Source organism: Notothenia coriiceps, unplaced genomic scaffold (assembly GCF_000735185.1).
Source record: "Notothenia coriiceps isolate Sejong01 unplaced genomic scaffold, NC01 NC01_scaffold00037434, whole genome shotgun sequence".
Lineage (NCBI taxonomy): Eukaryota > Metazoa > Chordata > Actinopteri > Perciformes > Nototheniidae > Notothenia > Notothenia coriiceps.
Window position 1 is genome coordinate 147840 of NW_011370135.1, and position 26981 is coordinate 174820.

Sequence of the window (26981 nt, forward strand, 5' to 3'; positions counted from 1 at the left end):
AGCCCTATTTTAAATAACACTTGGTCAATGAAGTTCTCATGCTTTCTGCACTAGCCTTATATAAATATCATGTATTTGATTGATAGGCATTCATTTAATCAATACAGTAAAAATAAGTAGCATCACATAGTTAAAAATAACAACTTAATTATCATCACCACCTTCGTTCTTCCTGTCATGAGGATGATTCCCCACCACTTTCTTCTTCCTGTTTATTCAACCCTCCTCCACCTCCTCAACTTCCTTTTTTCCTCTTCTGTAAAATGTTGGCTTAAGCTGTGTCTCCAACCACCCACATCGGCAAGTGGTTAAATATTAGTTGTAGATTCATTTGCTTTCACGAAGCAGTTTAACAGGACAAAGAGTAAAAGTGGCCTGTGATGGTGTGTGTCCGCCTTCTCTCGCATCTTGACTGTTTGGACTGCACTGAAGATGTCCTTTGTTACAGTCATTGAACACCTACATGTTTCCCTTTAATTAGCTGTTTCTAGGCATGTTGTTGAATTCTCACTTCTCTATTCAGTTTTTGAAGCATGACAACAATGAAAGTAATGATTTATTGGGCAGATGGCAACAGGCAATAGCAGCATTTATGAGGTTATTTGTTTTGTTAAGTGAGTCTGTGGCATAACAGCGCTCCCTCTTCAGGCCTCGAGCACAGATGATTATCATAGAAGCAGAGGACGCGTTACAAACATGGTGCCGCTTCCTGTTTGAGCTTTCATAACATGTAACGTAACCATTTCTTTCCATGGAGCAGCTTCATCGATCTGCTGCATTGACCTGACATTGAATCTCTTTATGTTTATATGGTGTCTTTGTCTCTTACAAACGGCCTTGAAGGAGATGTGCAGCTGATTTACATATTCCTTGACTCAGGTGGAATGAGTTATGGATATTGATATTGTGACTCATATCTCTCGCTGCCTTTATGATTCTCTTGTGTTGCATTTATATGTGTTTTAACATGTGCAATAAAATGTCTATGGACAGTTGAACCGCTCCAATCTGATATCAGATGTGTTCATTTGTATTCACACAGCACTCTTCCTCTGTGTACCCTGTTTGAGAGTGCTTAATGTTGTCAAATGATTAAGTCTTCACCAAGAGATGAAAGGCCGTGTTTGGACAGGCTTTCAAATGATTGAAAGCTAACAGTTGTTCAGACTCGCTATACTGAGTCCTTGGCACTTGGCACTCATGACCACTACTACCCCTACTCATGATAATGCAATAACTTTCTGATTTCATTTTTTTTAAACAAAAATACTATCAGGCACATTTTTGTACCCATTTATCACAATTAAATAATAATCAAATAATGTGTTGAAACATTAAGTGTCAATAAGGTAAACATCAATTATGAGCATACTTTGTGTTTGTTGTCCATTAGTGGGTTGTGTCACTTTATCATAGTATGACATGACACATGACTGATAGACTCCATACAGCCTGCTTTATAATTTAAGGATGAATATTGACAAATATTTGATAACATTAAAATTGAAATTGTTCAATAATCATCATTTGTTATGCTTTTGTTTCACTTACAACTTTTTTTCATTGTTGTTTTCTTTGTTCTTGTTTTTCCAGAAGAAAGAATGGCTGTGCTTGAACTGCCAGACGCAGAGGGCTCTGTCAGGAAGCCTGGGAGATACTCCAGCTCCTGCTGCACAGCCCATGGGATCCCCCCGGTCACCTGCTACAGCCAATCAACAGTCACCTCAGCAGAAAGGGCCAAATCAACTTTTGGGGCCTAGGCCCACAGGTCCTCAACAACAGAAACCACCGGGTCCCCAAGTAAGTGGCCCTGTCTCTCCTGTGAAACAAGCTGGGCCTGCCCCTCATATCAAGGGGCCAAGCCAAGCTTCCCCTCAAACCAAGGGCTCTGCCCAACCTAAGGGTTCGAGTCAGCCACCTTCCCAAACTAAGGGTCCAACACAACCCTCACCTCAGAGTAAGGGTCCTCAAAATAAAGGTCCTAATCAATCAAATGCTCCGAGTAAGGGCCCTGTTCAGTCTGCTAACCAGACGAAGGGCCAAAGCCAGGCTAAAGGGCCGACTCAGACAAAGGGGTCTGCTCAGCCCTCTGCTCAGACCAAGGGCCCTTCTCATCCTCCTGGTGCCAAGGCCCCCCCCGGTAAGACTACCCCTAACCATGCTAAGGCCTCTCCCACCCCATCAAAAACAGCACCTACTCAGTCTAAACCCACAGGTAACAACCAAGCACGCAAACAGATGCAGAGCCAGGAGAAGACAAAAGTCACATCTAAATCTCTAAAAGAAGACGTCAAGGCACCACCAAAGAAGGCCTTGTCAGAGACTGTCACTTCACCAAAAGACATGAAGATAGTCGACGATACACAGAAGTCAAGACACCATGAAGTGAGCTACCTGCAACTTCTTCGCCTTCATTTGTTACTCTCCATTCATCATTTTTATTTTTATATATTTTGCTCCATTTTAGTTACTGTAACCATTTCTCATGATCATCCTTGTCTTCATCAAATCATGAACATTTCATTATTTATTCCACACCACTGTTTATCGCCGTCATCATATCATTATCTCTCTTTTGTTTTTTGAATTCTTCTTGTCGTCATTCTTTTTTTTAGGTAACACATTTGTTTTCTACTTTTTATCGGTCTTCTCTTTCTTTATAACCATCTGATTCATCGGTCCACCATTACTATGTAACCTTAGGTTAGTAAGTAGAAGTTGTCATAACTCTTACTATTAACTACATTTACTTTTTGAATCATGACGCCCACATATTACGCCCTTTATCTATATAATTTCCTATCAGTATAACTTTCATCATTGTCATCGTCATCGTCCTCATCATCTTCATCATCATCAACAACATCATCATCACCATGCTCTCAGTCTTTTCAGCCTATTCACTCATTCCTCACACTGGTTCTGTACACTTTTATTTTATTTGTGTCAAACGCAAGCCTTGTTGTTTACTGTGACGCTTCGTGATGATATTCGAAGCATTCTACGCATGTTAGTTATTCTTCAATGGTTCGAAGAATGAAACAGAGAATGTGTCAAAGAAGTCAATCAAGCATGTCATTGAAAGACATTTGTCTGTAGATGTTTGTATGTTTAACTGTCTGTTGTACTCACTCTGTCTGCAGTGAATTTATCCATCTGTGTGTACATAGTTGAAGGGCAAACTCAACCCAAATCAGTTTAATATGATTAATAACTTATCAAATCTACAAAATAACATTATACTCAAAAACAAGTCTAACAGTTTAGCATACAGTAGGGAAAAAGGTTGCTTGGTAAACTGTATGAAAGTTCATATTACCTTGTCTTTTACAACCACAAAGCAAAGTTACATTTGGGTTGATTTTAGCCTAATGTTGTCCAATATTTGGTTGTTTGATATTTGTTTTTTCTTTGCAATGTATTTATTCTCTAATGTCAAAATAATAGGCTGTTTCAGTTGTATTTGGTCCAGTGCATTTATTTAACTTCATATTATCTAAAAGTGTGTCATTAAAATGTCACTTCTTTTGAGTTTGATGAATAAGTGGGATACAAGGTTGGTAAATCATTTTTTTGTTCTGACCTTTCTTTTTGTCTTCTCTCGTTCTTCAGGATTACAACAAATCAAGTACACAGAGTCTAAGTGACACTGGCTACTCCTCAGATGGGATCTATAGCTCTCATGGGGAGATTACAGGACAGATCGTGGAAGAAGGAATCAAGCTCAGTGGTTCTTCCATCCCCTCAGAAATCAAAAAGCTAGAGAGCTCCATGAAGCCTCTACTGGAGTCAAAGTCAGCATCAAACAGGCCACACTCGCTGTCTGTAGGACACGGTCGGGACTACAATCCTGATGATGATGATGCAGCAAGGGATGAATCAGAGGATGAACTAAGTTGTAAGCTTCGTCATGATTATGTAGAAGACAGCAGCGAAAGTGGTCTCTCACCATTGCCAGTAAGACAGAAGAAGTCCCACAAAGAGTTAACAGATGAGGAGTTCATGAGGAGGCAAATTATGGAGATGAGTGCAGATGAAGAGGAGATGGAAGAACATGAGAACCAAAAGCCAAAAAGGGGACATAAAGCAAGTGGAGATTTAAGCAAAGAGAGACGACGACTCTCTCAACAATCTAATAGTTTTGAGGATGACACCAAGGCATCAGCGTCAAATGAAGAAGAAGATGTTGTAATGGCCGGAGGCCTGCGCCGTTTTAAGACCATTGAGCTAAATAACACCAACAGCTACAACCGAGACATGGAGCTCAGTACAGAGCATGACCTACGAGAACCAGAGCTAGAGATGGAGAGTCTGACAGGTTCACCTGAGGAGCGGTCTAAGGGAGAATATTCATCGACCCTACCTGCAACCACTCCCAGCTACACCTCTGGAACTTCCCCTACATCTGTGTCCTCCATGGAGGATGACAGTGACAGCAGTCCTAGTCGTAGGGCAAGACTAGAGGAGGCAAAGCAGCAGAGGAAGGCTCGACATCGGTCACATGGGCCACTGCTGCCAACCATCGAGGACTCATCTGAAGAGGATGAGCTCAGAGAAGAGGAAGAACTACTAAGAGAACAGGAGCAGATGAGAGATCTAGAGCAACAGAGAATCCGAAGTACTGCTCGAAAAACCAAGAGGGATAAAGAGGAACTACGGGCACAGAGACGCAGGGAAAGATCCAAAACTCCCCCTAGTAATCTCTCACCTATTGAGGACGCATCACCAACAGAAGAACTGAGGCAGGCTGCAGAGATGGAAGAACTTCACAGATCATCATGTTCTGAATATTCGCCATCGATGGACTCAGAGGCAGAGGGCTATGAAATGATTGGTGGAAAGCTTTACAAATCAGGAAATGAATATAACCTTCCAACCTTCACATCACTTTACTCGCCTACAGAGAAGACATCAGCAACCTCACCATCTGATAAAACATTAAAAAGTGCAGAGGAGGTCTATGAGGAGATGATGAAGAAAGCACAGCTAATGCAGAGGCAAGGAAATACAGTTAATCAGCAGAAAGGGCCTTCTCAGCCTGACAGTAAACATAATCTTGAAGCAGGAACTGTATTAACCCCCGGGTCAAGCCCAACACAGGTTACTGCACCCATGTCCTTTTCCACAACAGGGAGTGATCCAAGAATTCCAGGAATTCATGCAGCACAGCATCTCTCAAAAGAAACACAAAATAGGATGATGACACAGAGTGCCAAAATTGAAGGTGTTGTTGGTGTTGCCACAACTAAAGCCCAAGTCAATCAGACTGCCACAGCTCGACAGGCAGGTAGCACAGGGCCTGCTAGCAACAGAGCAGGCCCCCACAGGCCAACACAGGCATCACCTGACCCCGGAGCATCGTCCCTAACCTCCAAAGTCTTCTCCCTTTTCAAAGGTCCCAGCCCCCCGGTCTCCCCCAGTGCTTCTCCATCACAAAGCCCAACACATACGCCATCAGTAAGACCCACTAGTAGTAGTGGCAGGCAGTTGCCATCTTTGCCTGGAGGTCGTACATCGGCTGCAGCAACCCATGGAGCACAGGCACCTCAAAGGGCAAATTCCCCTCGTCTTGCACGACAACAGTCCTCTCAAGATTCACCAGTGATGGTGATAACCCTAGGCTCTAATACAACTAGTCCTTCCAAGCCAATCACTGTAAATTCTTCCACTTCCCCTTTGTCATCTCCAACACAAATTAGTTGTAAAACCTTGTATAGCTCCCATCCCCCTTCAACAAGTTCCCCAACATCACCACAAATGCATCCATCAAAAAGGTCCCCTAAACATTCTTCACAGATGGCTCAAAATGTTGAAAAGGTTAATGTTGGTATGAGCACTGTAAATGCACACAGTCGTGGTTCTATGGAGAACATATATCTAGGCCAAATCTCAAATATTCAAGGCTCTTCAATAATTGAGTCTCAGGGTCAAACTCATCAAAATATTAACGTGGTGGATCTGAGAGCCCCAATGAGGCCAGCTCCAATTATAATGACAGACAAAGGGATGGACCTAACATCCATTGCCTCTGATACAAGGAGATACTCTATAGGAGGAGAGCAGCCATCTGGTCGACACACAGCAGTGCAACCTCTTATTATGAACCTGAATGCACAAGAGCAACCACACATATCTGTATCAACACCGACCACAGTTAGCGTCACAGTTGCAAGTTCTATGTTCATGTCCCGACCTAAGCATCAAATTGTGTATGGAGATCCTTTGCAAAACCGTATGGATTTGGGCCAGGGTGTTGGATCGGCTGTGTGTTTAACCCAGAGCAAGCCGCCAATTACTGACCCATCCATTCCCAAAATTGATGCATGCCTGGAAAACCTGGGTATACAACAGCAACAACTGCAGTTACAGCAGCAGAAGCTCCTGCAACAGCAACAGCTTCTTGAGCAGCAGCTCCAGCAGCACCACCAGCAATCTTCTTTTGCTCGTTACAATTTAGCTAATCAGGTCCAGCCACAGCTGATGAAACAAGACCTTGTAGTAAGCCAGACAAGCAGTGCCCAGCCTGCAGTGACTGCTAGTACCATTCCTAGAGTATCCCCGCTGGCTCCACAGTCATTGTCTGGGGTTCTTGCTTCTAATGCTCGCCATGAAGTCTATAGTGGAGATGCCTTGGAGCTTAAAAACAAACCAACAATAATGAACTTGTCCACAGGTAAGCCCCATGTTTTGATGGTGCAACTTGATGAAAGCAACACATCACAGGTGGGCACAGTGACTCAACTGGTGAAGAGAGAGGAACCTCCTCCCCCTCCTCAGGTTTTAGATCTCACTGGTCAGATTAAACCAGAAAACCAGGTGGCGTGTTGTGATGTTGTTTACAAATTGCCCTTTGCTGGTTCATGTTCAGGGTCATTCACTCAGAAGCCTACAAATGTATCCTCTGATAAAACCCCCACCAATGAAACCCCCCAAGCAAACCACCCTCCCTACCCACCGCAATACAATGTCAGCCAACAACAACGACAACAACCACAACAACCACAACAACAACCACAACAACAACAAAAACAAAAACCTCACGCTACACAAGCAGTGACAGAGGAACATAAGCCATATCAACCACCCAACCTTCAACCTTCAATGTCTGATACCAATCTGCCCTCCATGATTGAAGGTGGACACTATCAGAGTAATGTCCAGGGGGGTATGGCAGTAGATCTTAGCAGCATGAATCAAGGTTATGATGGTGGATACCTTGGAATTGGAGCACAGTATGGATCTTACACAGACTTGCGCCACCAAGGAGATGTTTCAGGCCCTTCATTACCCCTTCGCCGATATGGCTCCATGTCAAATATCAATTCCGACTATGCCTACAGTTCACGTGATCAATCAGGACCACCAGACTCAAATCTGGCCCAGTACAGTGCAACCACTGCCAGAGAAATCAGTCGCATGTGTGCAGCTCTTAACTCTGCCGACCAGTATGCAAGCCGGTATGGAAATAACCCTGAATTGTTGGCATATGGGGCTGGTGGGGGTGGACCTTTAGCTAGGCTAAATCTCCAGCAAAGCTTAGCTTCTATAAGAGCAAACCTTCTGTATGGCCAAGATGGAAGACCAACAGCAAATGGCCAAACATTAACAAATCTAATAAATGCTAGACAAGCAAGTATACGTGCTTTGTACCCTGCTGCTATGAGAGGAGGTGATGGCATGATATATTCCACCATTAACACTCCCATAGCCTCCACCCTGCCAATTACTACCCAGCCTTCTTCTGTCATGCGTCCTATGCCTAGAGGAGTTTGCAGACCATACCCAACCGGTGTGACTGCTGTACCATTGGCTAGCCTTACCAGGTTGCCTCAAGTGACTCCAAGAATGCCTCTGTCTACACAGGGAATGTATTCCTACCCTCTCCCAAATCAGTATCCTACTTCAGCTACACCATCAGGAAGTGTGCCTGATACAAACAGCTCACAGCAGGAAACTCCTGTGTACCTTGGAAAGCCTTTAACAACAGTCGCTGCACAAACAGCTGCAACCATTCCACCCACCCAAGCTGTGGCACACTTGGGAGCACAACATTTACCAGCATCTAGTATGCAGTCTATGGCAGATCAACAGACAGATCGGACTCGCTTTACCTCACAGAATGTTGCGTCCCTTTCTCAAGCTCAAGTCCAACTTCCATCTGTCCAGCCAGTGCAGGCTCAAATACAGATACACCACCTACCCACTCAAACCCACCTACCCACTCAAACTGAACCTCTATCTTTGACTCAAACTCAACCTCAAGGACAACCCATCAGTCAACCTCAACCACTGCCACAGGTTCAACCAGAGACATCACATGGCGCTGCCCTGGCACTGAGTTCTAAACTTTCTGCCCCCACAGATGCTCAGTCAAGTAAGGAAAATGAAAGATTGAGCCAACAACAAGAGCATGCGCTGCAGCTCGAGCGAGAGCGGGTTGAACTAGAGAAATTACGGCAGCTACGGCTTCACGAGGAGCTTGAAAGGGATCGCGTTGAGCTTCAGCGACACAGAGAAAAAGAACAACAAATTGTTCAGCGTGAGATTCAAGAACTGCAGACAATCAAACAGCAAGTACTACACCAACAGCAGGCAGAACGGGAAACACAACTGATCATGCAAAGAGAACAACTGGCCCAGCAGAGAATGCAGCTAGAACAAATTCAATCTCTGCAACATCAGCTCCAGCAGCAGTTGGAGGAGCAGAAAAGACAAAAGACAGCAGCAGCAGAGGCAGCAGCTGTGGCAGCAGCAGAGGTAGCCGCCGCGTCAGCGGTGGTGGCCGCAGCAGCATCAACTGCTAAGGGTGCTATACAAGGGGTAGTTGTTGGAGGAGGGGCCCCTCAAGGTTTCATTATTTGTGACCAGAGTGGTAGGGTTATTCAACAAGATGCACAGAGTGTTCAATTTTGGCAGGATGGACAAGTGGTCCAAGCTGTGGTGGCTGCTCGACCTATTCAAAGTTCTGCCTCTGAGATGTCTTTGAGAAGCAGTGACAAACAAGCTGATTCCAAGACAATGAAAAAGCAGAATTCCATGCCTCGGCTGAGAGATGGCTCAGAGGAGGACCCTGGGAAAAAGATTACAGACAGCTGTGTGCAAACAGATGATGAAGATGGAGAGGACCGATTCATGAACAGACGTAGGAGAACAAGGCGTATTGCAGACAGCAGTGTGCAGACTGACGAGGAGGACCAGGGAGAATGGGACCAGCAGCCAGTGAGGCGCAGGCGATCACGTGTATCCAAGCACTCAGAGTCTAGTGGTGAGGCTAAATCAGAAGCATCATCTAAAGTGGCTTCTGCAAGTATAGCTAGTCAGACCACAAATGATTCATCATGCCAAACAGAGCCTGACCAATTAGGAAGGAATTCGCCTGCAATCCACATAACAATGGCAGAGACCTCAAAGGTTGACCTATTACATTACATTGCGGCCCCTGAAAGGACCCACAAAGGAGAGAGTCTGGCTTGCCAGACAGAACCAGAGTCTCAGTCACAGGGTGTGGTTGCCCCTCAGTTGAGTGTCCCTACAACTATTAGTCCATACTCCACAAGTCTGCACATAGTAGGTGCAAACACATCTGACCCTACGTCTCCTAGGCTCCAAGGAGTTGCTAAATTTGAGAGGAGGAAACCAGACCCACTGGAAATTGGGTATCAACAAAATGATTCTCCATCTCGCCAGCCCCCTAAATCTCCCCAGGTGCTATACTCTCCTGTATCTCCTTTGTCTCCTCATCGCATGCTGGAGACAACATTTGCCTCCCAGGAGAAACTAAACAAGGCCCATGTTACACCACAGCAGAAGGCCTTTACTGCTGAATCCCCCCAGCGTCACCAAAGCCTACCAAGACCCATAAAGAGTGTTCAGCGCTCCATGTCGGATCCAAAGCCTCTCAGCCCAACATCAGAGGACCCTGCCAAGAACAGGTTCTCCCCATATCATCAGCAAGCTGTTTCCAACAGTCAGGTACGAAAACATAACTTTTTCTTTGAATATAATTAATTGTATTCCTTATCTACATTCCTAAAGGCTTACTAAATGAGTTAACGGTAGTGCTTGCTAAAAATGAGATGTGTGTGGACATACGTAGATGATCACACAGGATCTGGCATCAAGAAGGTGACAGAATGTTCTCATGAGAGCAGCTGGCCGTGGCAGAAAAGCTCTTCCTATCTTCCCTTTTTGCTGTGTCTCCACCCTTATTTTTCCTCATTCTACTATTTTAGTCTATTTTCTCTCTCTTCCTCTCTTTCTGTTTTCTCTCTTTCTCTCAGTCTTATTCCTCTCGCTCTCTTTCTGCCTCTCTCTCACACACACACACTCTCTTTCCATCATGCCTTCTATATCTGGCAAACCCTTAAGAGTTGCCAGGGGGACATACATTGTGGAGGAATCCTGGTGCTGCTTTGCTGTCTTCCTGATTGTTAGCAGCTGGTCAAAGTAAATTGACATTGCTCTGCACTTAGACCAAAACTAGTCAGAGAAGCCAACATAGAAATCAGATTTCAGGCATTTTACACAGTTTCACTGTGTCTAATCTTTAGTGTTATTTTTCACAAACGGTACTCTCGTGGATAAATCACCATGGATCTACCCAACACAACTATTTTGTAAGTATTAGGCTTGCACAGATGTGTATTCAATTGTAGTTTATGTGTTTGACTGTTCTTACACGCGGGCACTTAAATATTTGGAGCAATGTGAAAAAGACCAGATACTGTTGTTATTTATTTGATCAAAAGAGGATTTTTTGCGAATCACATTACAATTAAATCCATAGAATCAAATGCAATGGCTTCATTATACCTTATTGTTTCATGCCATTATGTTGACATTGCTTTTATTTGTTTTTTTGTTTCATTTTGATTAAGAATCATTCTTATATTCACGAATTCTACATAAATATATTATTTATGTAGAATTCATCAGAAGTAACATGCTTAAATTATCCCCAAAATTATTATATAATGTAATCATAATAATAGTAATAATGATTTCTTGACGACATTGACCTCTTCCAAAAAACATTTTACTTAAAAATGTTAATTAGGAATTATATTACAATGTCACTTCGGCTTTATTTGTAACAACATTTTAATCAATTTGTTATCATCAAGTTATGTGAGTTGAATTACTGGAGGAGCTAAGATTGATGAATTAATCGAGTGATCTGACAAAATATAAGGCTGGATAGCTCTTCTTAAGGAATAGGAAATGTGCAGACCCTTTCTGAGTACCCAGTGTACAGTAATTAGTCTAATTTACATAAACACATTCTGTTTATAGCTCAGTGTTTGCTGATGTGTCTCTGCTTCTCCAAGCAGATGGCCTCCCTGCAGCAGCAGCAGAACTCTCTGATGAGGAAAATAAAGAGGACTCTCCCCAGCCCCCCTCCAGAGGAGTCTCCGCTCCCCATTGTTACTCCAGCACAAATGTACAGCTCCCCTGGCATGCCCCAGAGGGTCCTACCGAGACCTGCCCAGGGAGTCACCAAGGCTGGCCTGCTGAGTGAACTGAAAGCTGTGGAACAAGAGTCATCAAAGCTTCGTAAGCAGCAGGCTGAACTGGAGGAAGAAGAGAAAGAGATTGACGCCAAGCTACGTTACTTGGAACTAGGGATCCACCAGCGTAAGGAGACCATGGTGAAGGACAGGGAGAGGAGGGAGCTGGCTTACTTGAGGTGTATGGGTGATGCACGGGACTACATGTCGGACAGTGAGCTCAATAACCTCAGGATGGTAGCTGCAACAGGAACCTTTGATGGTAATGGTCTGTTGACAAGGCCCAGCACTGCACCATTGAGCCAGTTTACCAATGACCTCAATCCAACCTCCCAGTATCCCTCAACCTCATCTTATCCATACCCTCAAAGTCAACCATCAATACAGCAGCCAAGCTCTGCTTACCAACAGATAGGTTTCCAGCCTCCTCAGTACCCTTCATCCTCTGCACCTCAGCCAGGAACGTTCCAGCCCCATCCCCCACCAGGCCCAGGCTACCAGAACCAGGGAACCTACTCCAATCGCATGTATGCTCAGACCTCCTACCAGGCAGACCTTGGCATGCAGCAGCATGGTCACCAGGGCTTCCACCCTCCCGGTCAGCCTATACCCAGCCAGAGCCTTCCTTACCCCAGCCAGAGCCTTCCTTACCCCAGCCATAGTTCCTACCAACCCATACTCTCCTACCAGCCTCAGGCAGATATCCTTACAGTCCATCAAAGACCTCGGCAAACCTCTTTGGCTGACCTTGAGCAAAAACTTCCGACCAACTATGAAGTCATCAGCAACCCATCAGTGTCAGTGGCCACATCAGCTCCAGATACTAACTATGGCTCAGTCTACAGCAATGCATATGGACAGTACCGCCCCCCGGAGCCTGGGCTGACGCACTCTGTGGAGAGCCCCACCTCTGCTTATGCTTCAGATGGAGTCTACACCTCTAACCTGGAGCAAAACATTCCCAGGAACTATGTTATGATCGATGACATCAGTGAGTTGACAAAAGACGGCACTGGCCAACCTACTGATGCTCTAGGCCATAATGCCGGTGTGCGGTATCGCAGTGAGAATGGCCCTGCACGTGGGAGTGCCTATGGTAGACCAGAGGATGAGCCTGTGGACGCTTATGGTAGGCCTACAGGAACGGCAGGGTACCAGAGTACAGTGGACAGTCGCACAAGCACCACAGTAAGTGGCGGCTCTTCCAATTACTATGATGATTATAAACACCCATCACGGAGCAGCTCCAGTAGCCACAAAGTCACACCCAAGAATCTCGCCCCTGCAGTTGTCTCTTCTAAACGTAGTAAGCACAGGAAGCAGGGAATGGAGCAGAAGATTTCAAAATTCTCCCCTATAGAGGAAGCAAGGGATGTGGAATCAGACCTTGCCTCTTACACAATGACAACGTCAACAGGAGGCAGCTGTACGGTTGTGTCCAGATCCAAGAAGCCTCAGGACGATGTCCCCTACGGGATGAAGAAGAATGCATACGACCAGCAGAAATATTACGGCACCAGTCGTGAGGGTCTTGAGGAGGAGGACCGCATGTACAGCTCTGGTAGGTCCAGGTCTACTGGATATGGCATGGATAAGATTTCCTCCAGAGATGCCACTGGCCACAGAAGTAAATCCTACGAGAGGGATGCCATGGAGCGGTCTCAGCGAACCAGCCGAACCGGAAGGCCTCCCATGCGCAGCCAGAATTCAGAAGAGGAGAGTCCACTTAGTCCTGTTGGACAGCCTGTGGGCATTGGAAGAGGCACTGACGTCCCTGAAGCCCATGATGTGAGGAACCAGTATGGCTCCAGCCATTCCCTTCCAGATGTGCAGGACCATCATAAGAAGGACCTGCCTAGGAGTCATGTCTATAAACCAGATGACCCTTACCTCGTAGATGACATGCACTGTGCTGTTTCTGACAGTGAAGGTAACTGGTGCTGATTTTTTGGGCTGTCCACCTTTAACGTTTGCTGAAAAGGAACTGCATGCCAAGTGTGGATTTATAAGAAGAGTGACTTTGTTTGTCTTGTAATTTTTTTACGGAATGTTCCCTTTGATGAATTAAGCCAAAAATGCCTGTTTTATGTTTCTGTTTTGCACACATCATTTTTGTGAAGTTTGACGTGTTTTTTAAAATTTTTGTATTTCTTCTCTTTGAAAACTGTGCATGGCTCTGGGATATTGAGCATGTTTTCCCAGTTATATTTGCATGGCTTCATCTGCATGAAATCCCTCTCAAAACCCCTCTCAATTGTGAAACAATTGACTGATGACTGTTTGTTTTGGTTTTAAAAGCCTATCATTTGGGCCAAGAGGAGACTGATTGGTTTGAGAAGCCACGGGAGGCCCGTTCTGATCGCTCAAGACATCATGGAGGTGGAAGTCACTCATCCACAGGCAGGCGTGGTAAACACACCTATCATGATTATGATGAACCTCCAGAGGAATACTGTCCCCAGGATGAGTACAACCAACAACGCCACCCCTCTTCCACAACACCACGGGATCACCGCCAACACAGCGGCAGTTCCGGCAGACACAGTTCTTCTCGCCACTCCTCAGAGGATCCCCGGTCGTCCCGTTCTTCAAGGGCCCACCCCAAAGACCCATCCATCCGCCCCGATGGCAGAGGCTCTTCGTCTGCACAAAGAAGGAGTGGTCCAGACTCCCGTTCTGCCCAGGGAAGCCCACGAAACTCAGGCGACTTTTCACGTGACCCAGCCTCCAGTCATCACCATGGCACTGGGGGAAGGAGTCAGAAACCCCCAGGAGACCGCACATCCTCCAGAAGGCAGGAGCCTTCTGCAGCAGGGCCTAAAACACAGCAGCAGCAGCAGCAGCAGCCGCAGCAGCAGCCGCAGCCGCAGCCACAGCAGCCACAGCCACAGCAGCCGCAGCAGCAGCCGCAGCAGCAGCAGCAGCAGCCCTCTCAGGGCCATGCTGGGCAGCAGCGACCAGGTGGTCAAGGCCAGTCTGGGAGACATCCAGGCTCCGAACCTCTCGAAGGAAACCAGCAGGCCCAGCCGCAGCATCAGCAGAGTGCTCAACAACAGCAGCAGCAGCAGCAGCAGCAGCAGCAGCAGCAGCAGCAGCAGCAGCAGCAGCAGCAGCAGCAGCAGCAGCAGGCAGCAGCAGCAGCAGCAGGACCAGCAGCAGCGACAACAACAACAACAACAACAGCAGCAGCAGCAGCAGCAGCAGCAGCAGCAGCAGCAGCAGCAGCAGCAGCAGCAGCAGCAACAACAACCCCTGCAGCACAGTCAGACCCCTCAGAGCAGCCAGCCTTCAACAGTAACCACAGGTGCTGGACCGGCACAGCAGCAGCCCAAACCCGGCCAAGCCCCACCGCAGGGACGACAGCCAGGAATAGGGTCTGCAGCAGGGCAGCCGACCACCACAGCGGTGAGTTGACCGTAGCATTGTTTGCTTTGTATGCATTGAAAAACTTTTTTAAGAATGTAGGGATATGCTATAATATCAAATTAAACTTTGCCCATACAGTAACTCCATATTTGTCTCGATTCTGTTCACAGGCAAAGATTGATGCCACACCTGCAGCAGCAGCCACAGGAATTAAACCTACAACAGGAGGCCCACCACCTCAGCCTACCAAAATTGCTACACCTCCTCTTACAGGCATTGGTTAGTCTAAGATCCACCATGACTATAAACCTAACAAGAACCAAAGGCATATTACGACTTATCTGATGCTTTATTCCTTGTTGTTTTTAGGCTCCAAAGCCCCTGTTGGAATTGGAAGCAAACCCGTAGTCATAGGCAACGCTGCAGCAGGACCGGCTCCTGCTGAAGGGGACAACGTTCTTACTAAAATCCTGCAAGGAGGGGCAGCAGAGCAGGCTGGAAAACTGGGAGATGGTACAGTCATCAATACATAAATATTTAAGAAACTGAAGTACATGTATTTCTTTGGGTCCAGCTTATGTTAATGTTAATGTTTTTGCAGTTGTTTTAAATAAGTTCATTAAAAGAGTAAAAGTTAGAATATTAGAATTCCTTGATTGATATATCACTGTTTGGGTCAGACTCTCTTCTGACATGTGCCTCCTCTTTGTCATTGTTGTAGCTTTGTCTGGCTTTGGGAAAAAGTTCACTTCATTGTGGTGAACTTAGGAGAGGAGGGTAAGTGAACTGAACTTTCTTTTGTTACATGCATCAGCATCTCAAACTCTAAGTTTTTTAAACCTTCAATCTAGCAGCATGGATTGATTTCAAGATAGTTAGCAGCCTTCCTATTATCAACAGACATTTTTTAAATGCTTCCTTGCAATACATTTGGATGTTTGGGAAATTGTTGTGTATGTCTTTATTGATTCACTTGTTTATTTTGAATCAACTGTGTTTTTTTCAAGTTGCAGAGTTACGATGAGATGGATTGGTAACTTTGTACTTGAAAACCTATGAAACTGCATTACACACATTTCACCATACAGAGGCAACAGAGAAAGAGACATCCAGCATCAGTGAGTAACTCATTAACTGTTTATCCTTGTGAAATTGTACCTTTTCTTTTTAACTATGTTTTTATGATAAATATAGTGTCACATGCTTCCCTAAACAAGTGTCATTGTACAAAACTAGTTAAAAATGCAATGGTGTGTTTATTCACTTCTATGACACTTTTATTATGTAAAACAAAAGCAGTAATGCGGGAACTTGGGAAACTGTTGATCACTGCTGATATTTTGCGTTTTACCCCACTAGTTTTTGAGTCATTTATTACAGAGTGACTCCAAACCGCGAAAAAACACAGATTACTGTAACACTTTGATTTATTGATTAAGCGTTTAATCAGCTGGATCTTTACATAGATTAGCATAGTGTGTAATTGCATAATGAGAAGACTCAAACAAAGTGATGACTGATTAAATTCTGTAAGTGTATATTCTGACTGATCCGCTGTACCTTTCCCTTACCCCAAATTACTGAACAGAACTGGAATCAAATGATGCCTTGTCAGCATTGAATTCCCCAGACATGGGCACACGATTGAAGTGAATTAAATAAGGGTGATCGCTTTGTCAGCACGGTGTTTCAAGACATGAGCAGAGGGCTGAAGAGGGCTGAAGAGGGCTGAAAGAACGATGATTGAGGAGACGTCTGATGCCTCATTGGACCAATGGTAACTAAAAGCTGTTCACATTCATCTGTGTGTGTTCGTGTGTGTGTGCTCATGTATCTGTGTTTGCCTTGCTGAATTATGGGTTGATTGAATTTGGTTCTGTTATTGTTTTTTTCTTTTGTTTGTTTCAGCGTTTTCTATTATTGGTTCGCCCTGTGTCAGGTCAGGTTACTAAAGTAACAGTCCAATTTAACTTTCTGGTACAGAGGTCCGAGGCCAAAGCCAAGAAAAAGAGAGGTCGGCACTAGTATGGTTTACCTTCTGACTCCACACACACCTAATAATCTGGGCCAAGCACACTAGGCTATAATTAGCCTGAGAAGGCTAACTGTGGCTTTGCTTTAATGTCACACACTCAAAGACTCACAGGAACAAGAATACATGCAGACACACAGAATGACACACACTGACTCATGGTAAGCATCACTCATTAGATGGTAGAATAAGCTTACGGACTAATTCTGCTCAATGAAGCAGAACTACAGCAGCAAAATAAAACAGTTTTCCATGCACTTTATTTAGTGCCTGTCCAAGCACGCAATGTGACTGGCACTGGATGGAGGTTTTGCTCATTCTTGTGAAGGTCTATCAATCAGCTGCTATGTCGACACTCAGTAGCTGTATCAATTCATCTGTTTTTGGCCAGTCTCAGGATTTAGTAGGGTAGTGTAGAGAGAAAACCCGACTCAGTGCTTCTTTGAGCAGGAGGCCAGCCTGCTCAGCCCTGTGGATTACTGCCAATACCAGCCAGGCTGTGATTGGCTGGAATGTCACAGGAAGTAATTGAGAGTAGGCCTGCAGACCTGTAACCTAAACGTTACAGAAGGTTGTGGTCTATGAAAGTTGTGTTACACTGTGTAGTGAGCAAGTCCAAAACATGCAGATTTTTTTATATATATATTTATATTTCTTTGATTTATATTGGTTGAGTCTACTTTGCAGCATGATTGTGTGTGTCCATCAGGTCTGAAGAATGTTGTATTGTGAAATTAATTAATGTTTGCTAACCTTCGCATATTCACTGTTTTTATTTCAGGACGACGAGAACAGTCAATAATGAGGATATGGAGAAGACAGGGGGAAGGGGGACTCGTGGTCTGCTTCCCCCTCTTTTCTCTTAGAGAAAGTCTCCTGGGATTTCTGTGACAGTGAAAGGCCCGTTAACTGAGGCACCTGGATATCATGGGAGAGATTCAGCGTATTTGGTCGTGCATGGCTCTAAAAAAAACGTTCAATAAAGGAAGCCCCACAGCGCCCTCCACAGGGATGTTGATGGAACACCACTCATGTCTGAGGAGTACACATCTGGCAAGGATATATGATTTTTTTTATTGACTTCTTCACAGCCTCTTCATGCAAAACAAAGTGAAAAAAACTAAGACACATTTTCATAGGTTTTCCTCGTATCAAAGATACCGATCTTAACCCACAACAATGACAGCACATACCTGGAGTAGACGAGGTGTATCACGGCAATGACAACCAACTTAATGACTCCACTACAATTCTTGAACGCTTGGTTTCTCGGATCTCTGCAGTACATTCCAGTATAGGGAATTTGACCCTTTCTTTGAATGTGTTTTTATTTCTCCTCCTCTTGTTTTGATGTCTACAGAATACATTGTGTAAATGTGGACATGAGAATGCACGCACAAAGATTTGAAAAAAGAAAAAAAGAAGTCCATATAAATACGTTTTCAACACCTGAGAGATGCCACTAGTCATCAGCTGTAGGTTTTTAGGGAAGGAAGAACTACCAGTGTGCCCACAAGTGTGAGATTCACACAGATGAGAGGACCAAACGAGAGAGTGGCCACGGCTTTTAATTAGCCATCGCAAAGCCATCTTTATAGTCAGCACCAGAGCCAACTATAATTATCCGGGGCTGACTATGAAAAGGATAAAGCCCCAGATGGGACTTTATCTTTTTTATTGATTTGTCTCATCTTTTAGTTTCTTTTCATTTTTGCCTGATATTCACTGAATGGAAGAGCCTTATTCAGTACATGTTTTTACTTGTATACCTCATATGTTTTAAAATGTCCATGTCATCATGCATTTCTTTTTACACAACTGTATACTATTGTATGTACATAAAACAAATAACAGTTCTAATTATGTAATTTTTTTGTGTATTTATGGAATCACTCTCCTGTGAGTTTTTTGTTCTGTGTTTTTCTTTGGTAAAACTTTATATTTTTCACTTTTTGTTGGTTTTAAGCTGTTTTCTTGCATCAAATAATTTGCTTGTTGATTTTAAAAGCAATAGCATGCAGAAAATGGTATATAGCACAATTGTGTAAATGTTGTTTGAATTAGTGATGGGAAATATCAAACACTTCTGTCGATAAATAGCCGTAATACAATTTGTCAAAGGGTTTACAACCACAGTACTATGTCCACAGGTGCATGTTATGTGCAGACGCATAAGAGCATGCAGGCAGGTACGAACACACTCACACAGACACTCTCTCTATCTCTTGCAAACAAATATGCACAGACACTTTGCACATCACACACTTTGCACCATAGTTACACTCAAGAGCCAAGGTTAATTGTGTTCTCCACCAAATAGACCTGCTAATATCCTGCTTAATAATGAGGTTACCAATTCACCAACAAGGTGATCTCACTAACTAGCTGGGCCCACTGCCTCTATTTCTGAAACAAACACAACATTATACACACATCTCTACTCTCTACTCTCTCTCTACTACTACACACACACACACACACACACACACACACACACACACACACACACACACACACACACACACACACACACACACACACACACACACACACACACACGCATACAGATAATAGAGAGGATGAAAGCAATTATCAATTCAAATGTTCTATGCAATGACTCATTTTGAACCTGGAAGTGATTCTGCCTAAAGCAGTTTATTATCATCACTCTATTCACAAGAAAACAACAAAAGTATGAACTAAAATAGTAAAAAAAAAGAAAGAAAAAATGGTCATGAAAATGTTTTTACTTAGCAACTTGTCTGTATGAATTTGAATATTGAACTAGAATTGTTTTTATTTTCGTGGCATGTTTTGACCCCTCATTCCCCACACAGGGGACTTGTTGCCAAAGGGTAAACTGTGTAGACTGTCGGTTTTGAATGTCCACCATCATGTTGCTTTGAAGCATGGGTTTGCTTGGCTTTGTCTGGCTGTTTGTAAGCCCTCATTCAGTTTTTGTGCGTTTTGGCTGACATGGGCTCCTCAGTGTTTGGCTTGCAGTGACTGTCTGTGCTGCTATAAACCTGTGATACAGATGGCCAGCACTTCTCATTAATAATTGTCAATGTACATATTGGGTGTCAGTATAATCTGTGGGGTGAATGGAATGCTTCTAATGGATATTTCATTGTTGATTAAATCACTCAGCAGCCAAGCCATTGGAAAGGTGCATGATTGGATCTTATATTATTGGAAGTGTACCTGAATTAAAAAAAGGTAAGGCATGATTACACCAAGGTTTGCCTAACGAACCTTGACTTTCACAGGCCAACGTAGAGAATATTGATGAGTAAAATGTTCAGCCAGTCACTCACCAATCAGGGCATGTCATTTTGAAAGCACAAGCCTGACTGGAAGCATTAGTTGCTCAATGAAACGCAGAATTATGGAGGTTACATAACAGTGCCTCCAACTGAACAGTGTAAGACCTAAATCAAAGCAAGAGGTGGAAATGCTATCTGGCCGATATTAGGTGCACGAGACAAAACAGCCTTTAGTGCAGCCGTCTGATTGACTGACACACATTCTTACTGTAAATACAAAATCATTCTTCTGTACAGCTTTTGAGTTCTGAGTACGGCTGTCATGTGCATCCCCATGCCGTATTTGCTGCCAACTTTTGTGTATAAAAAGAATATTTATTACCACAATAATGAGGATGATGATGAAACTAATGATAATAATGATTATTATTGCATAAGCATAGTATATGTGGCTGACTTGTATTGACTGTTTACAACAGTGGAATAAAACGTGTGTTCAGAAACATATTCAGTCTGTGTATAGTTTCTATACATATTGTGTTTGTAGAACAAGAAAAAGGACCCTCCTCAGCATTTGCAGAGCAGAATGCCTTTGAAAGGCATCAGGAGGTCTTCGATTAAATGGATATGATCTGCAAGGTGATGAGGGTAAAGGGATGCAGTGAAAAAAAATGAAACAAAAAATCTGGAAAATGTCATTCACTGTTGTAAGTGCAATGGGCAAAATGTCAGTCGTGTATCCATTGTGAAACCTTGTGTTCTATTCAGTGTATTCCTGTAAACAGATAGAGTAAATTTTGGTGCATCATGTCAAGTAATGTGATTAATGAAAATATTGACCCTGCAATTTCCAAACAAAGAGAAGAATAAAAAGAAAAGGAATATAGTGTGGTTATTGTCTTCAGTCTTTGTGTGTGTGTGTGTGTGTGTGTGTGTGTGTGTGTGTGTGTGTGTGTGTGTGTGTGTGTGTGTGTGCGCGCGCACGTGTGTGCGCGCATGTCGCCTTTTTCCTTGCAGTGCTGATAGCGACACTGGGTAAGTTGTACATAGCTCTGCTGCAGACTGAAGAGAGCTCACAGGTAAACATTTGAATTCAACAAGACTGTTCAGATAAGACCAGGATGTATTCGCTGAAGCAGTGATGACTTATAGTGGGTGGGAGGGGAGCAGGAGCAGCGAGAGGGGAAGTTGCCAAAGCAAAGAAATTGAGGTGTTAGTGTGTCAGATTTGTGACTGAGTCTGCATGTTTGTATCAGGAAGAGAGAGATAATTGGAATATTCATCCATCCGTCCATCTTCCGTGTCTTCAGTCATGTTTGAATATAGCCTATGGTAAATGCAAACAGTGCAAAATTATGTATTCTTTTAAAAAACAATATCGAAATGTATACCGAGAAAACAGAGGTATCCTTGAATTTTCACCCTTGACAAAACCTACATTATCCACAATGCAACTCGATCATAGACCCTTCAGTTGGGGACATTTTGTGTTTTCTGTTGTGTTGTGCTATAGCGGCTTATGTAGTATTGAGCAGTTAGCCACAAACGGACATGGTAAGCTACAGATTCCCAAATGTATTTTATTTTCAGACTTGTTTTATTTTCAGACCTGTAATCCTAAGAACCAACCAATGTTGACTCAAGTGACATATTTTGAAGTCATTTATCAGATGTCAAGCATCTTCCTCTAGAGTCACAAAAGGCTCTGTACAACTTTGTTTCTTCTTTAATATGGCAGTTGTACTCTCAAAGACCAGTTAACACAACCCATTCTGCAGCCTTCATATCCCTAGAGCAAAGCATAACAGTAATGGTTACATCTGTAGATCTTTGCTGCCCTCATCTGGTTAGATACATAAGTGGAAGCAGGATAAACCAACTATTTTTATACATTTACCTCTAAAAGATATGTTCTATTTAAAAAAATTGAAATGCTCCTACAGTACTTTGAAAAAGCAAGTAGTATTAACTATCAAATGTAATATATTACTGTACGAAGTACTAATGGTATTCAAGAGTGGAAACAAGGAAAGACTAGAAATGGTACCTTTTGCAGCTGAAGTCATGTTGGTTATCAGACTCTTGATATACTCTTAATATACTTTATGTATGAACATCTATCTCAAAATACCGAAGCGTAAAAATTCCTAATAAAACCAAAATAAATGTTAATGTAAATGCTATATCCTTGATGTTAATCCTGCATTTAAAAGGTCAATCATATGTTCATCATTTTCAAAAACTACACTAAGATGTGAAAAGATTGACCTGAACTTTCACCTAATTATGCGGCTAAAACAAGGTCAAGGGTTTCTTTAATGAAGTCAGTCTCTGTACTATGACTACTATGAATTTAAATTATGAAAGCTTGACAGATCTCCAAGCCTTAAAATATGAGCAGAATCTCGGGAAGAAATATCCGATGGTATTTAAAAGATTTAGACTCTTCTTTTCTTACTTGTGAAGTTGAACTACGAGAAACAAAATGGAAAGTGCCAGTTTCAAGAGAGCTATTGACCCTGCTGTACCATACAATAACCAATCGCACAAAAGCAATTTGAAAAGAAAGCGATGAGGACTTCATTCATACAAGATATATTTTGTGTTGAAGATGATCGTAACATAGGTCAACGAGGTGAAAACACCACTAAAGCTTTTGTATTAACTGACCCATAAATGAAAGTGTTGTGAAGCCTTAAGTGCTCAATCTTTGATCTAACAAGGATTTATTGCTGGGCCTGACGGCCAACTCTACAGCACTGGTGTCTAACTTGTTTCCCCCTTCAGGTCTAGTGAAGCGTATTTCACATCATGATATATAAATGTGCTGATTAACCCTCCGCAAAGACTGTTGGAGGTCACTCTTTGTTACTTAATAGACATTTCTCTGTTTCAGTTTTTTTCTTTTGAAACAACAGTCTTTTAACTGAGCCAACTATGTCCCATCTCTCATTAAGAGCAGGGGAATGTTTGTATACAGCAGGTTGATTAATGGTTTTTCATAACTGTCCTCAATTATACATCTCTTGACCTAGACATCCTCTTCTCAATAGCATGAATTAAACTATAATTGCGAGGCTTGCATTCATCCATTTCCTGAAAGCCATGACGAGGGCTTCAGCATCTGAAGATTAACAGGTCATTTCCATCAGGGATGACATCTGAGGAACATTGTGACTCAGCCTCAAGTGATAAGAAGTGTGACACAGAGAGGTAGAGGAACGGAGAATGACTCATTTTGCAAATTCATAAATTATTTGTCATTGCTACTACAGCCAAAGTGCACTTGCACATCACCAGTTGAGCCAATCTCTTCAAATTAAGCTGAATCACGGAGGAATCACGGCTCAGGATTTCCTCGCCCACCTGCCACTCACAGTCTTAATCTGCGTGATTGCCACTATACAGACTGTATAATCAATACGCAACACTTTAATAAGGAAACAATCCTTTTCCAGGCATGTGTGCATTTTTATAAGGGTTTTCCTGGTGGAGCATTGCTGTCTCACTTAAATAAAGGTTGAATAATCTTGAATACATCAATTTAGAAATAAATATAACTTTGGATAATTGCATGGCATAAACCACCTCAAGTCCTTCTGTTTTACGTATTAAACCCTTTAAAATGGTGTATAAGAAGATGCCGCTCACAGTTTTAAGTACCCGTGTCTTATCCTTGTACAATTAAATAATTTGGGCAAACAACAGTGCACATGCTCAAAGCCTATGCCAATGAAAGTTGATGGCACAAATGTAATTTCACGTGGTATTAATTACCTGTTTCCCAACTGCGATTTGATTGGCTGTTTGCCAAATGCTGCGGTAGTTAGCAGAAGTGAATTACTTTTACAGATGTTAATACGATTTTGAGACCATAATAACAACATCAAAAGTTTGGTCACTATGAAAAAACATGAGTTTAAACACCTTGGTGCCGATCAGCCGTGGGACATTGTTACAAACCAGCTCTGATGAATGGTTGCATGAATAGTCAGATTTTACATTGAGTGGTTTTACAGGAAAAACCTCCTAGCTTGCCATGGACTCTGTTGTTCTTCCCATAATTGGTATGCGGCGGAGATACTAACTTTTGGGCATAGACTTTCAGGATCTCAAGCATCTTGTTGAGAGGATCACCAAACCTCAAAGCACCAGAACAACGCGATGAAATAGGGCTTCTCGTAGGAGCAAACACCCAAACTGTGCATTTAATCTAACCTGGACTGGAGAAATTCAACAGCAGATTGATATAGGGTATGTGCTCAGTCAGGTTATCACCTTTTTTAAACTGTGGGAAATGTTAAATTATTTATTAAAAGTAAAGTTATCTTTAACTTTTGCAGCTGTGGAGAGAAACTGTTATAGGCTAGTTGTTGTCCCGCCTCTTGTTATTGTATCCTTCACAATAAGACATTAATGTATTTTCTTTTAATTTGTGAACATCATTATTTGTCATGCAGTCATATAAGCAGTTGTTGTCTAGTGTGTTTTAAAATAATCCAAGCAGGCTGATAACCAAGTGATGCAGGGCTTTACAAAATAAATGTTTCCATCAACAATGTTTTTAACATTTCCTTTAATGGCTTCTGGGCTGCTTTGGCCTACAAGGATAGCACCAAGAGCTTCACCATGGGCCTGAGTCTTCAGAGGATCTCTGTGCTGTGGAAGATGTCCTGCCTCGTTCCTGTGTCTAAGGCGCTATGACTAAGATGCTGTGTCCCATGGCTAAAAGGACTTTGTTGTACACTTTTACCTTTACTAATATTTATATAAATATACAATTTGAGAGGGATAAGAAGCCAAGACTTGCCATGAACCCTGCAAGGGACAAGCAAACCTAACCAGCTGCCACTCACATTCTGCCTGTAACTGAAATCTAAATACCACATAGAAGAAAGAGGTATTCAATCAACGGAGCCCAAACAGCATGTTCATATAACAATGTGCAGGAGAGAAAAAAAAATAACAACTGAGAGACTGTCTGTGTGTTCAGGACACAGAAATGCTGATGCTTCTCCTTTGGGCCCTGTCAAGCTCACTTAGCATCAGTGTTTACAATGCAAAATGGGAGAAAGTCTCGATAATTCCAGGACGCCTGAAGGCAGGCAAAAGCGGATGGAAGAAAGGATCCAGGGGCATTGTTTCAGTTTGAAAACGCTCCAGGGCTGTTTGTTTGAACACTTCTGAAGGACGTGCTCATCTCATTGTTAAGTCACAGTGTTTGATGTCATTAGTTCAGATTGATTCCTACTGCGACAGAAAATCCTCCATCAGACTTGCTCACTGTGGTTACTGTCTCATAATGTTGACAGTCTGAATACAGGAAAAGAGCTGGTTTATTGTTTTATAAAAGACATCACCATACGTCACTGCTTTTTGCTTGAGTCACTCCGGTCACTCCCCATGTACTTAAAACAATACCTTTAGCAGTTCTGCTTTACTTGCATTTCGAACTAGATGGAAGAGTTTGACATTTTACAGAAATAGATTTACTTCTTGCTGGAAGTTAAATGAGAAGATTAAAATACAATTTTGAAGCCGACTGCAAACATGAAACTACCAGCTTTTTGTGGATGTGAATTAAAGCAATACATTTCTCATTGTGTGCTTTACTAACAGAGAAAGCGGAGTTCTGCTTGTTAAGCCGTGCCAGCCATACCTATATACCAGGATGCATTGCATGCCAGCATCTGACACCCTGGGGGTCTCACCAGCTGTATCCTCTACACAGCAAATCCAGCAGCAGCCTCTGTCATTCCTTGGGCCGTAAACTGTGGCTAGAATGAATATCGACTCAGCCAAAACACCGTTTAATGTACCCTTTTCTGGAACATTATTTGCACCTATTTTTTCTTTTACACTGTTAAGATATAGCTAGTTAAATTACTGTCACATCAAATGACAATGCTGGATGCGGGGGGAAAGACAACAGATTTTGCGCCTGCAAACTTAGCGTTCTGAGCAACATAGCACATAATGAGGAATGTATTGCTTTTATTTACCATTGACAGTTGGACCTTTCCTTTAACAATTTTGACCGCTATTTAGGTGGATAGCGCTCCCTTTATACAGATTTAGACTGGCTTGTTATAGTCTCTATGCTAAGCTATGCTTAAATCTGGCTATAGCTTCATATTTAACTGACACTGTCTGCAAGAAGGCAAGTCTCCCCAAGTGGTACAAGCTTTTATTATCCACCCCTGCTTACTTGATCCACTTTGCAAGTGGTGTTGGGGTAATTCTGTTTCTTCTTCTACTCAGCCAATAAGAATTAAGTGGATCAGATGTGCAAGAGTATGGAGGAAGAAATGACAGGATGAAAATATTGAGGATTTTTCACCCCAGAGTTAAGCCTGCCAGGCGTGCAAATCCCTCCTCCACACTAGGATTGGCACACTATAGTCCCCTCCCAACCGTATACCTACAGCAATAAGTCAGAATGTCTTGATATGGGTGATGCACAGCTGGTAAGAAGGGCTGCCTAAGAGTCAAAATAAAGGGCAAAACATACCCCATCGAAAACCCTTCTGCCGGCTCTACCCATGATTTGACGACTGATCCAAAGCCACTTATCTCATTTTGAATAAGGCCCTCCTACCCATACTGTAACTACATCACAGTGTTTCCGGGCACCTGTAAATGAATGAAAGATAACAACAGCCATTGAAGAGACAACATTTATGAAACTCAAATAACAAACTGAAACAAATTTGATTATTGTGTGGTGACTTTGTCAATAATTACCATTCAATACCGAGATGATGAGAAATTGAGAGCAGGCCGCTCCCGCATCTCCTCCGCCCATCCCCT

The 26981-nt window shown here is 43.0% G+C and overlaps 1 protein-coding gene across 1 annotated transcript in view; it reads left to right on the top strand.

Moving 5' to 3' along the window:
• The window catches only part of bsnb (bassoon (presynaptic cytomatrix protein) b), a 57425-nt gene extending 38039 nt beyond the window's left edge, over nucleotides 1-19386 (top strand). The window contains exons 4-14 of the mRNA XM_010797001.1: nucleotides 1594-2385; nucleotides 3613-9972; nucleotides 11331-13437; nucleotides 13806-14629; nucleotides 14673-14912; nucleotides 15044-15152; nucleotides 15243-15386; nucleotides 15595-15650; nucleotides 15887-15991; nucleotides 16462-16650; nucleotides 17687-19386. Of these exons, the coding sequence (XP_010795303.1) occupies nucleotides 1594-2385; nucleotides 3613-9972; nucleotides 11331-13437; nucleotides 13806-14629; nucleotides 14673-14912; nucleotides 15044-15152; nucleotides 15243-15386; nucleotides 15595-15635 (10617 nt within the window). The 3' untranslated portion in view covers nucleotides 15636-15650; nucleotides 15887-15991; nucleotides 16462-16650; nucleotides 17687-19386. The remainder of the gene's footprint in view (nucleotides 1-1593; nucleotides 2386-3612; nucleotides 9973-11330; nucleotides 13438-13805; nucleotides 14630-14672; nucleotides 14913-15043; nucleotides 15153-15242; nucleotides 15387-15594; nucleotides 15651-15886; nucleotides 15992-16461; nucleotides 16651-17686) is intronic.
• Nucleotides 19387-26981: the final 7595 nt, after the last annotated feature.